Source organism: Centruroides sculpturatus, unplaced genomic scaffold (assembly GCF_000671375.1).
Source record: "Centruroides sculpturatus isolate CEXI.00-Female unplaced genomic scaffold, Cexi_2.0 scaffold681, whole genome shotgun sequence".
Lineage (NCBI taxonomy): Eukaryota > Metazoa > Arthropoda > Arachnida > Scorpiones > Buthidae > Centruroides > Centruroides sculpturatus.
Window position 1 is genome coordinate 14,196 of NW_019385004.1, and position 12,933 is coordinate 27,128.

Below are 12,933 nucleotides of genomic sequence, written 5' to 3' on the forward strand. Positions count from 1 at the left end.
CCATGCCTTACGCCGCCCTTGGTCATAGAAATGATGTAATTTGAATATAAATTATTTATAAATACGTATGTCAAGTTATATTTTTATTACTACGTAAAATATATTTAAGAGTTTACGACCACTGTGCTGGGTGAGACGTTGTTGAAACAAAAAAAAGTTATGCATTCCGTCACATACATAAACAGTGTCGTAATTCGCCAAGTGCAAATTAGCAAATTCGTAAAATTTTTGTTTATTTTGAACAATCCGGATAATCGAAAATCCGGATAATAGAGGTCCGGATAATGGAGGTTCTACTGTAATTTTAAAATAATTTTTAACAACACAATAGTGACAATTATTATTTAAAATAAAATTTTGTTAGGCTTAACATCGATGAAAATTCAACGTAAAGTAGGTTAATAGTGATATACTAATATACTAAGTACATGGGATATACTAATATACTATACTAATAATGTATTTTACATACTTTTCGGTTATCTGACTAACCCCAGTCCCCAATTGAGTTGGATAATCGATGCTCTACTGTATATTCAGTATTCGATATGATGAATTATGGAAGATGAAACACAGAAATATATTGTGGAAAACTATATTTTATTTGGGGAGTTTATTAGGGAAGCTTCTGGATGGTAAATTTTATATTTCTCACTCATTTAAAATAACTTGCTTCTCTTTTGAAAGTATAAAAAATCTTGTAATCTAGTTATCTCTGATTAAGGTAGTGTTAAATTGAATTAAAGAATAGTTCTCTTAACCAATTTCTCTTAAAAAAACATGGTAAAAGATTATAGCAATAATGTTATTAAATTATTTACTAATAGCAAAAGTTAGTTTGTTCTGTATAGAATTCTATATATAATTCAAAAGTATTTTAAACTTTTCACATTTTAAATACAGGAGGGTGCAAAAGTAGGTATGCAGTTGTTGTTTTGAGAAAAAACATACAGGAAGAAAATAGGTAGAAAAAACAATTATTTTTATGTACAAATTAAATCACAAATAAGGAATATGAACTAATAAAAGATAATAAAATAATAATAATGAACACCAAACATTGTATTTCTCAGATTTTCATCTGTATACCTACTTTTGCATCCCACTGTATAATTTTAATGCACAATTTTTTAGCTTTAGCTTTTTTCATTATTTTCAAATAGTTTTGATTAGTTTTAATGAAATTATTCAAATAAAAAAATCAAATAAATTTAATAGTTAGCTTTGTATAATTGAAATTTGAATTATATAAAACTAAATTGTAAATAATAATAATATATCTTATTTAAAAGAAAGATGTTTTCCAAGAAAATATATTGAGTCTTTCAAAAATAAAATTTTGTTCTCTACATCTCTCTTGCATTTATGGCTTCCAAAGCTATCATGACAATAAGATATTCTTCATTAGGGCAGTGTTAAGTAAATTCAGTTTTTAAATTTATTTCTGGTAATTATTCCATCATCATAATAGATCTTATTATTTTAACAATATTTTGTAGATGAAAATATTAGATCAGGGGTGTCCAGCCCGCGGGCCGCATGCGGCCCAAGGCAAGTTCCAATGCGGCCCAATAAAGGTGTAAACAAAACCGACAAATGTTTTAATTTTTTATTATTTATTTATTTCAACGGCATAAACTCAGAAATGAAGTTTCACAAAGCCATAAACCTTTATTCATATTTTAGTTTTGAGTAGAAATAAAATATTTTCATATACAGTACTTGGAGATGTGTGAATGAGGAATAATTACTAAATAAAGCTGGAGTTGTGACTCAAAGGATTATAGACCCAAATTTGGTGAAAAGAGAGAAAGGACAAAAGATAAAAAGTTGTCAGAAAGGTTAAATAGTTCTTCTGTTAGGCAAATATTGAGTCTTAATTTTCCAACCTTTCTCACTTTATCTTTTGTCCTTTCTCTTCTTTTTCCGAATTTGGCTCTATAATCCTTTGAGTTAAAACTCCAGCTTTATTTAGTATTCCTTCCAGCGTTGCAAGATTTGGCTACATTGCGCCAAATGTGGCTACTTTTTTTAGTTTAACGTAAAAAATATCATTTGGCGCTTTGGCTACTTTTGGGGCTACATATCATTTATAAATATATTAGTTGAATAAAAATGCACTTTAAAATGGTGTTTCGTCACTTTTTATTAATCAGAGACTGAAATAAACCAAATAATTGCATTTTATCAAATAAATGAATTTATCTATTTCTAAGTAAAAATTGAAAGTGTCTGTAGAAGTACTTTTTTAAAATATCCTGTTTCGTAATAAAGTTTTAATACTTATTATTATAATCTAGACATGTTAATCCTTAAATATACTTGTATATTGGGCCACAAGTATATATTATATATACTTGTGGCCCAAAACTCCATGACTTCTTCCAATGCGGCCCAGAGAAACGAAAAGGTTGGACACCCCTGTATTAGATCATGATTTTTAACAGATCCCTAAAATTATGACACTTAATTAATTACTAATATTTTTTATCTGTGGACCCCTAGTTAAACTTATTGATGTGTTTGTTTATTTTGTAAGCTATCAACACATTTATGTTGTTATTTGATGATTGATCCTTATTGTATTATCTTGATCATTACTATGAGAAAACAGTAGTTCTAGATGGAAACAGCATTACTTTTTTATCAATAATAGTGATTTGACATCTGTGCATAAGATATATTTCTGTAAAGTGACAAAACTAATTGTCACTTGCATGACCCTAAATTATTCAGGTGATTGATGAACCTGAATTGACTGTCTATGTGATTGGACAAATCAGAGTAAAAAATTTGATATTAGAGTAGTCTTCAGAGAGTTTGGGGATCTTTATAAATGTATTAGGACAGTGAATTCAGAGAATTTTCACTGATGTATATACAGTGGAGTTTAGAGGATCCTTACCAGAATGCACAAGCAATGTTTGGAAGTCATCAGCAGGATTTACCAAGAACAAAATGGATGCCTGGAAATGAACAACAAAGTGAACTGACTGTTCATTTGATGACCCATAAACCTGCTGATAGCTGTAAGCAAATATATAGATTTATAGAGAACTCTCTCTGTGATGTGTAACAAAGCATATAGTATGTAAAACAAGACTTCTAATGACTTTTAATAAATGGAATTTTTCTTGTTAACCTGTTGAGTGTTATCCCTTCTATTTGAGATCTGCATGTTGGTATACCTTTTAAGAAAAGTATGCCAAGAAACTAACCTACATTTATTTTTCTGGCTGACCTCTGAGGTCAAAGGTTCAATGAACAAATAGCGAATTAAAATCAGCCATATTGGATGTAGTTTATTTTTTCTATATTGAAAATAAATTATGTAATTTAAGATTTAGTAAATCATATAAGTTGTTTTCAGGAAACAAGTTTTTAGTTTGAAATATACTGTAAATTTTTATATGATGTGATATAATTTGTATATTATAAATATAATCTGTATTATAAATGTTATCAAACAAGTTTGATTAATAGACCACATAAAATTTAACATAAATTTTTTCTAATAGTGAACATTCTGAATAACCTACTCAGGTATTTTAGATCATAATATAACAAACAGTTGCTAATTTATCATTATAAAAACTATGATGCCCTATTTGTTTTGTCTAGAAAATATACATTTTAAGCTCATCTCTTCACTTTTACAATTGATGTCAAATTGATGTAAAATATGCATTACTTTAATCTAACAAACAGATTATAGATAAAGTTTAAAATATATAAAAATAAAACTTCTCCCTTTAATGCTTTTACTAATATTTTTATATGCAATTGCAATATGCAAATACTAAATTTATATTAAATAAAAAATAATGAAAATTAAAGAAATAAAATTCAAAATTTTAAATTCAGAACTTGACTTTTTCATTGAAATGGCAAGTAACATCATGGGGGTCACTTATATATGTAATTTTTGACAGTTGTCAATAAAACTTTCACGAAGGACTAAGTTGCAATTTGTAAATTTGTTAAAAAATACTCAGAAACACAACTTTTTTCTTCAACATTAACTATTTAATGTAATAAAATTAAATGAAAAAGAAAAATTAAGTTTGTGATTTAGTACCTAAACTGAGCATCAAAAATTTCAAGTGAATAAATTTTGAGAAACAAGGAAGATGAAATCTTGGATAAAGAATGGAAATCAAGTCATGAAAAAGACATTTCTTAATACTGAGATATCATCACACACAAATTTGAGCACATTAAATACAGATGATAATTTTGGATTATTTTAATTTTAGTTTTTATATAAATATATAAAAAAAGCATTAAAAGTTTGTTTTTATGAATTTTATGTTTAAAAAGTTTTTCTTGTTTTCTTGTTTCCTTCCCAAAAATGGACAGTTTATAATTCTTTATGAGTATCTATTAGTGAGTAGTTTTACTGTAATTGAAATATTTATTTAAAAACTTGAACTAACTGTGCTGTTTTCTAGATATTTACATTAAAAGTCTGTTCTTTTAAAAGGTTTGAAGATTGTCAGACATATACAAATATCATATCTTGTGATACAAAACAAAGAACTGAATAAATTGAATTATTACAACTATAAAACTGAGCTGGTTAAATAAAAATTGATTAATTGCATAGTTTGAATTAGTTCAGTTTTATTTTATTTGTAATATAAAAGTTTTTTTTATTACTATTAATATATAGGATTCTTACCTGACTTTCCAGGGCACCTGGGAAAGTCAAGGGATTTTCATTAGTGTTTGGAAAAAGTCATGGAGAGTCAGGAAAAGTTAAGGAATTTGCCTCCTTGGCTGTCTTGTTGATTTTTTGCTGACAATATGCCTGACTAAGTGTAGCTGTTTGCAAGCAGCAAGAAGTAATGTGGTGTAATACAACTTATGTGGAGGGGTGCAGAATATTTTTCAGGACACTAAATCTCTCCCAAAATTTACAAAGTACAAAAATGATAAATAATTTTAATTTAAGTGGTATTATTTATCATTTTTCATTTTAATAATTTTGATTGCATAACAAAACAATTTGATTTTTTTCCCAGTTCATTAATATTTCAAAATTTTGGCATACATTCTATAATATGTTTAATTTTCTTTGGTATGAGGAAATGTTTTTTGTTTTAAAGAAAATTAAGCATACTATTTATGAGAAGCTTACTTATGCTTATTATTAGAATTTTGTCATTGGAATTTTAAAATGTTTATTTACCAGTTTTATGTCATGTCTTCTTTTAAATTGGCTTCTGAAAGATTGGAAAACTTGCTTTACAGGTATTTGAAACACTTTCTATTTTTGTCTAATGCATTGACAAATTGTTTTAAAATTCTGTTTTATGTGATATTGGAGACAAAGAACCTTCTTTGGCTTAACCAAGCTTTTCTGAAAAATGCCTTTTTTACTTTTAATGCTGACTTTTACACTTTGGTGCAAAAAGTTACATAAATTTTATTCTGAAATTTTCTTTCTTACTAAACTACACTTCTTCAACATGTAAAGTGAATGAAATAATTTAAAATATTTTTATTGTTGTAAGAAAACTGTATTTGATAGGAATATGTTGTTTTCATATTCAACATGATTGAATTATCAAAGAACAGATGTAATCTTGAACATGCTAGAAACTATATAGATTTGTGTTATTTATCTATTAAAAGCAAATATATAATTAAAGAATTAGATTTAGAATAAATACATTTTTAAATTGTTATCTTTTGTAGCATTCAAATTATTATATAAACTTTTTAGTTTTCTATTAGAAATGTCAAGACATGTTATCAATCAGTATAAAATTTCAAATTGTTTAAAGCTTTAATGTTGAAATTTGATTTGAGATTCTAATATGTAAAATTTAATATTTTAAAACAGTGGAATTTAATTGGCATAATCAGATCAAATCTGAAATGAAGTTTTTAGTAGCTTAGAAAAAAATTGTTAATAGATAAAAATTTATTCATAAATATAAAATACATTTAAAATTGTAATTAATGTTGCTGTTTAATAAACTTGTTTATTTTTAATGATACATTAAATTACAATAATAATTTTGTTGTTGACTATTTATATATGTAAAAAATTTTAAATACACTTTTATATTATGTAAAAAGGAAAGCTGTAAATGTGGATAAGTTGGTCAGTACTTTTTAAATATGATAGTTTTAATTTGCAATTAATGAATTGGAAAATGTTTAAGGAAAGATATTTTGTTTAAAAATTGTAATTATTAAATTTTTAGTTTTTATTTTAATTCATAGATGATTAAACAATTATTTTAGTTTATGAAGAACTTAATAAATGATAATAGCTTTAATGTAATATGCACCTATAAATATGAATTAACATTTATAAAAATTTATTATAGATAAACAACATAGCAAGGAAAATCAGAAATTACCAATAGATTCACCAATTAAGGACAATAATATATTGAATAAAAATATATGCTCAATAGAACGTAAAGAAGATTCTGAAGAAAATAAATTTATTAATTCAAGAAATAATGATGTGAACATTAAAAATGAGACAGAAAAGTAAATATCTTTTAAATATAAAATATTTGTATTTTTAACAATTTTGATTGTATTTTCAAATTTCTCCCTATCTTAATAATAATTAATTCTACAGGATTTCAACATCTTTTATGAACAATTTAAATAGTTATGTTCCTTCTGAAAGTATGAAGCAATGTAAGAATAGTACAATATCTAAATTACAGACGTGAGTAATTTAAAATTATCATTTCAACTAGCCTGATTTACTAATATTTCCTTTCAGATTATTCTAAATAATTTGTTGTTTAATTTAAATTTAATTTCTGATTATAAGTATTAACACAAGATGATGGTCTAAATTCTTTCTATTATTATTGATCTAATGGTGATTATTTAAAACATACCTAATTTTGTATTTATTTTGTGAGTAGGAAATAAAATGCAAAAACTTTATGTAGAATCACAATCTGCATATCTTTAGACAAATTATGTAGTTAGTTAATTAAATCAGTGGTCTAAATATAGCCTGGTAAATCTGGCAATTAAATATTTGCTTTAAATTTTCCACACTAAGCAAATTTATTATCAACTTTTGATAATTTGTGTTTTGTCATGTAACCATGTTACTTAGGAAATATTTGCTAAAAGTAATCTTTACAAAATTTTAAAATAAATATATTGTATATTATTATATATATATATACAGTGAAGCATTGAAAATCTGGGTGTCAAAAATCTGGATTTGGCCATAGAAAAATGAATATTAGCCTTTTCAATGGTAATTTTGTTGTTGCTGTTGTTGTTCTTTCAGCCTTGTGTTGTTGATGTTCTAATATTCATTTAGAATTCAAAATTTTAATTTTGAAATTAAGATTAATGTATTTTTTATTTAAACATAGTTATTCTGTAAATTACATTTTGAATCATTGTATTTCTACATTCCTTGTGAAATAGTGTCTTGAACTCAGAACATCTAAACTTGAATTGCATATATAATAAGAATTACAATAAAATAATAATGGATGTTATTCTCACCTGCTTAGTCATTGTCATTTGGAAGAAATGTGACTGTTTACATCAGGAATTGAAAAATATATTTATTTAATTTCTAAATTTACAAAGTATTTCTGGATTAATCAGTCTTAATATATCTTTAAATATTACAGTAAATAATATGCCATACAGATGAATTTCTCTTATAATTTTGATAACATTTATCCTAAAAATACTAACTTTTATTAAATAGATTACAGTCAACATTGGATAAATTGACTGAAACATTGCCTAAAGCTATGGATTTGGTGAAGTCTCAGCAAAATAGTATTTGCAAAGTAAAACATAAGCTCCTGAGTCATCAAAAGCAGATGAAATCACTTCCGTCTTTACAAGATCAAATAAAACATATGGATAAAATCATATGTAATAATGTAGAGAAGATTGTTTCCAAACAAATAGATTTTGAAAGTATCCTTTATATTGAATAAATTTTTTAATAAAATATACATTAGCAAAGATAGATGGATGCATAAATAAATTTATTTATTCCATAGTAATGTATTTCAACTTAATAATTCATCTATATATCTTTCTAGGAAGCGACAATGTTTGGTAGGAAATAATAGTAATAATATTGTAAAGTACTATTTTTTTATCGATAAGATGAGTGCCGACATGAAACTGTGTGCCGGTGAAATGTCCATTAACCTAACAGGTACTTTACGCGGATTCACGGTTAATTTGCCAGGCCTGGACTTATGCGTGCACCAAACTAATTATTTACAAAGTTAATCAAAGATCAAATATTTAATAGTAACTCAAGTAATGACTTTACAAGATTAGTAATAAGCAACAACAATTTATTCAAGGAAAATCAACAATATGAACAAACCAGACAAAATCAATTCAATCTACTTACTAACTTAAAACTATTCCCCTTTGAAACTCGACAAAACTCAAATACTTAACCTATATACAACAAGTCATATCAACTAAAGTCCTAACCATCATCTCAATATACTAGGAACCTTTTTTCCTTTATCCTCAATCCACAATCTGGAACTACTACTATCGCTTTGGAATAACCTCTATTGCCTTGGAATCACCTCGATTGCTTTTGGACTTCACTCATTCGCTGCTATCTGGAGCTCACCTCGCTCATCTTCTCTTGATGTACTGGTTTTATACTCTGAGGTGACGTCACAAAACTGTCTGGGATCACTCCCCTCATTTACATACTTACATCTAACATTTAGTTTTTATTCTTTGCCTGGCAGCCTAGTTTCTGACAATACTCGCTAACCTTTTACATTATTCTTTCTTACATTTTTTGAGATATTGTAATTCTTATAAGGTTTAGCAAGTTCCCTATTTTAGTGCCTGTAGGGTGTCCCCCTTTTCTTACTGCGGACTTTCTTTTTTCCGTTTGGGAGCACAAGTGCACGTGAGTTTTTCCTATGGCACTTTGTTTTATCGGTGAGTTGGTTTTTCTTTCTTCTGTTTTTTTTATTTACTAAGGTGAGTGGTGAGGAACCTTCGTCCTAACAAAACATAAACCCCAAACAAAAATTGAATAGAAAGCAAAATAAAAGTTAACTAAAAATAATGCTCGACTCAGTTCCTTATAATATTATCATAGTTATCATAATAAAAATTTAAAATTTAAACTTACTTATACAAGGTAAAAGTAAACAAATGCAAATGTATAAAATATTGAATAAGTTTTAATAGGAAACATTCTTAATGGAATAAATAAACTTTTGTGTTTCTTTGTTTATCTTTGGTTATTTTTAGTTTTCATAGATATTATTAATATTAAGTAATTATAAAATGATTTTCATAAAATTTTCAATTGCTGATGTTAAGAAAAGCAGTCTTAACTTTCAAAGTAAATAATCTAGATTCATTTGTTGTGGAAAATATTGAAGATGAAGAATGGATTGATAAACAAACAACCACTCTATCAGAAATAGTTAATACATCAGTAGGACACAAAATTGAAAAAAGTGTGAAAAATGAAATAAAAACTAGTATACTTCCATGTAAGTAAAATTTACTTTAATGGTTATAAACATTTGATATAAATTAAATCAAGTTTATTTTATTTAATAATTTCATGATTACAACAAATATTGTATATTTTTTTATTATATACAGTCGACCCCCCTATAAGATCATAGATACGTTCCATTCTTTAGGAATCCGATTTCTTACGAATCCTTCCAATCACAACCCGACACGTATCAAGTTTACGGACTACGGCTGTTTGAAAGATTTTCTTCCATAAAATTAATCGATTCTAGACTAATCCGACTCAACATTTCCAAAACACGTATATATTTTTTGGAAATAATCCGTATAAACTACGCTATAAATAAAAAATTGTAGGATTACTTACCGAGTGTCACCATTCGACATCGCCATTGCTCAACATTGTTTTCGTCGCGGAACAGCTCACCAAACCGCGGCCGATTTCTAATAACTTATTTTTCTGCTAATAGTTCCTTGAACTTCGGAGACATCATTAATATAAATAATTTTTATCGCCGTTGAATAAGAAATGTTTCTTTCACAAGAAATGTATAAAATTACAGTACTGTATTAGACTTACGGTACTTAATTTACATACTGACAGACGATAGTTAGCGTAAAAATCTCCGTTGCGTGGCGCCACGCTAGACGGCGGAAATTATATATTTAATTATAACAAAGTTACAATAAGTTAATATATAATTATATATACAGTACCTAATTTATATATAATTATATGTACAGTACCTAATTTATATATAATTTATATAATACTGTCCAGACGATAGAAATCTCTCCGTAGCGTGGCGCTACGGACGGCGGGAAAGTAGTTCGGCTGCCCGATGACGTTTGAGGTGTTTATAGGGAACTTTTACTATTTTTTACGGATACCGGTAGCAATTTTTTCGTAGTTTTATAGGAATCGTAATTATAGGGGGGTTGACTGTAGTATACAAGATTAATCATAATATTACCACACACCTCTAACAAATTTTTAATTAAATGAACAAAATTGTTTATTTACTTAAAATTTGCTAGAAAAAGTGAGAAAGGTGTGTGGTAATATTATCTAGAAGTTCTAGCTTACAGCACACAGAATTATACAAGATTAATGACTTTAAATAATAGGACAGCATAATTTATGTAAAGAAATGTTGATAAGTTGCTAATATCTTATAGAACAACCAATGAAATATATTGTTTAATCAATGTAATTATATGTGATAAATTTGAGAAATTCTATACAGTATCAATGATAAAAAGAAAGATTAAAAAGATTATAAGAACATAAGTACTGTAAAAGCATTTTTGCTTTTAATATTAAGGCTTCTTCAGTTAAATCATGAAAAGACAGAGACAGAGAACTATCCAATTTTAATTTAAGTTTACAACTATTTACAAAAATGTGACAATTTTTAAATTTTAAAAGCAGAGAACAATGTATCTTTAAGGAAATCATAAAAATAAATTTTTGTTTAATTTTACATTTGAAGTTTAATATTGTCACATTTTAAATATGACTTATGGCATTCAAAATTTAAATTGTTGCATTTTAAATTTAAGTTATTACATTAATTTTTTAGTTGTATATCATTAGGCTGCAATTTGAAAAAATTGTAGATCTATAAATTCCCACTGTTATCTGTCCTTCTTTAATCTCAAGAACAGAGTTAGAGAGATGAAAGCTGAGACCAGCAATGAAAAACTTAGGGATTTAAGGCCCTGATTAACTATATATGAAGTTGGATGCAAACCAGAAGTCATGTTATTTCAATTGAAAAATTTTCTCCTGAAAGCAGTTAATCAGCAATTTTCAACCAGTGTGCTGCAAGAGTACTGTAGATGTGCTGAAAAAATTTTTGAAGGTTATTAAATAAATTATTTTTGAAAGAAACCCAAAGAACAATATGTGTATATATCAAAAAATTAAAATTTTTAAAAATTGATTATACAAGTTTTTCACAAGTTATAATAAATAAATTAACATATACATAATGTAGGAAATAAATAAATAAATATATATATTTATAAGCAAAACTATATGTGCAGAAACTGGGTGTATTCCATTTTAAATGAAATTTTCTTTAAATCAGAAATGTATCTATACTTGTTCATATTTTGTTCAAATTATTTTAACTTAGAAATAGCAGTACATTGGGCAGTTTTTAAAGGAAATTATCATGCCACTTTTAAATGCAAATCAAGACTTAATGTTAATTGCTTTTCTTATGTAAATAAAAATTATTAACTTAAATAAGTATTGTTGTTGTTACCTTCTGCTATTTTAAGGAACAACAATACTGTTTTATTTAATTTACAAAAAATATAGACAAAAAGAATTAAGTGGCAAGTAATATGGAGATAGAATGTTTACAAACATAACTTTAACTCATGTGATTTTTTTCCACAGAAATTTAATTAAAGGTTTAAGGTGCTGTGAGATAAAACAGATTGAAAAATGCTGAGTTAGATANTTAAATCATGTGATTTTTTTCCACAGAAATTTAATTAAAGGTTTAAGGTGCTGTGAGATAAAACAGATTGAAAAATGCTGAGTTAGATAGATGACTGGCATGACTCTATAGCTAACAGGAAAAGTATGATGTATGGTTTGAGGTGGAGAGCATTATATTTTAAATTAAATAAAAACTTGCAGCTTGGTATTGTGATGATGTCACAATAAATACTTGCTTGTTTTTAATTACATTTATTGACAAAAAAGTTAATGCATCCAGATGGAATTGTCTAATTACTGCAAAAACTCATCATTTAGACATAGTTGTATGCTTATAGTTGTGATCAAATTGCATATCAAGTAATTTCATCAATGCCTTAAAATTGCTACCTTACAAGGAGAGCCTACGGCTTTGGGGTAACGGATTTTGATGATCTTTGGTTTAGAGGTAGTACATCATGTGAGTGAAATAGTACCTGTAAGTACCTGTAAAATACTAAAGTGCAATACTCAAATATAATCAAGAAAATCGAACTTAAAGTTTTTTAGCACTTTATATATAAATTATACGTACTTTTGTTTGAGCGTCCTGAAGCAGAGTGGTAACGAGTCCGATTCATAAGCTTGAGTTCTCGGGTTCGATTCTCGCGTATAATTTTTTTTTTAATTTATAAATACTTATAATGTATTTATTTATTTACTCATTCATTTCTTATTATTTATTTATTTTAATTTAATTTCTACTATTCCAAGTCTAATATTTTTATACTTTTGTTGACAATAACGGCGCATTCTTGACACCTATGTGTCAACTTTCCCATCTAATTGTTATCACTAACGGTGACCGATCTAATTCTCACTAGGAGCGTTTTTTCTATCGGAGTTCTTTTTCACTCACTCTTTAACAGTTCGTTTCTAAATTTCGACACGAATAGACGTATTTGTGTAGTAAAACTTATTTTGAAAAATTATTTTATAAT

At 26.7% G+C, this 12,933-nt stretch overlaps 1 protein-coding gene across 1 annotated transcript in view; it reads left to right on the forward strand.

Moving 5' to 3' along the window:
- Positions 1-2,872: 2,872 nt before the first annotated feature.
- Positions 2,873-12,933, forward strand: part of LOC111633272 (enhancer of mRNA-decapping protein 4-like) — a 23,335-nt gene continuing 13,274 nt past the window's right edge. The window contains exons 1-5 of the mRNA XM_023377812.1: positions 2,873-3,029; positions 6,342-6,510; positions 6,605-6,697; positions 7,718-7,935; positions 9,357-9,509. Of these exons, the coding sequence (XP_023233580.1) occupies positions 2,873-3,029; positions 6,342-6,510; positions 6,605-6,697; positions 7,718-7,935; positions 9,357-9,509 (790 nt within the window). The remainder of the gene's footprint in view (positions 3,030-6,341; positions 6,511-6,604; positions 6,698-7,717; positions 7,936-9,356; positions 9,510-12,933) is intronic.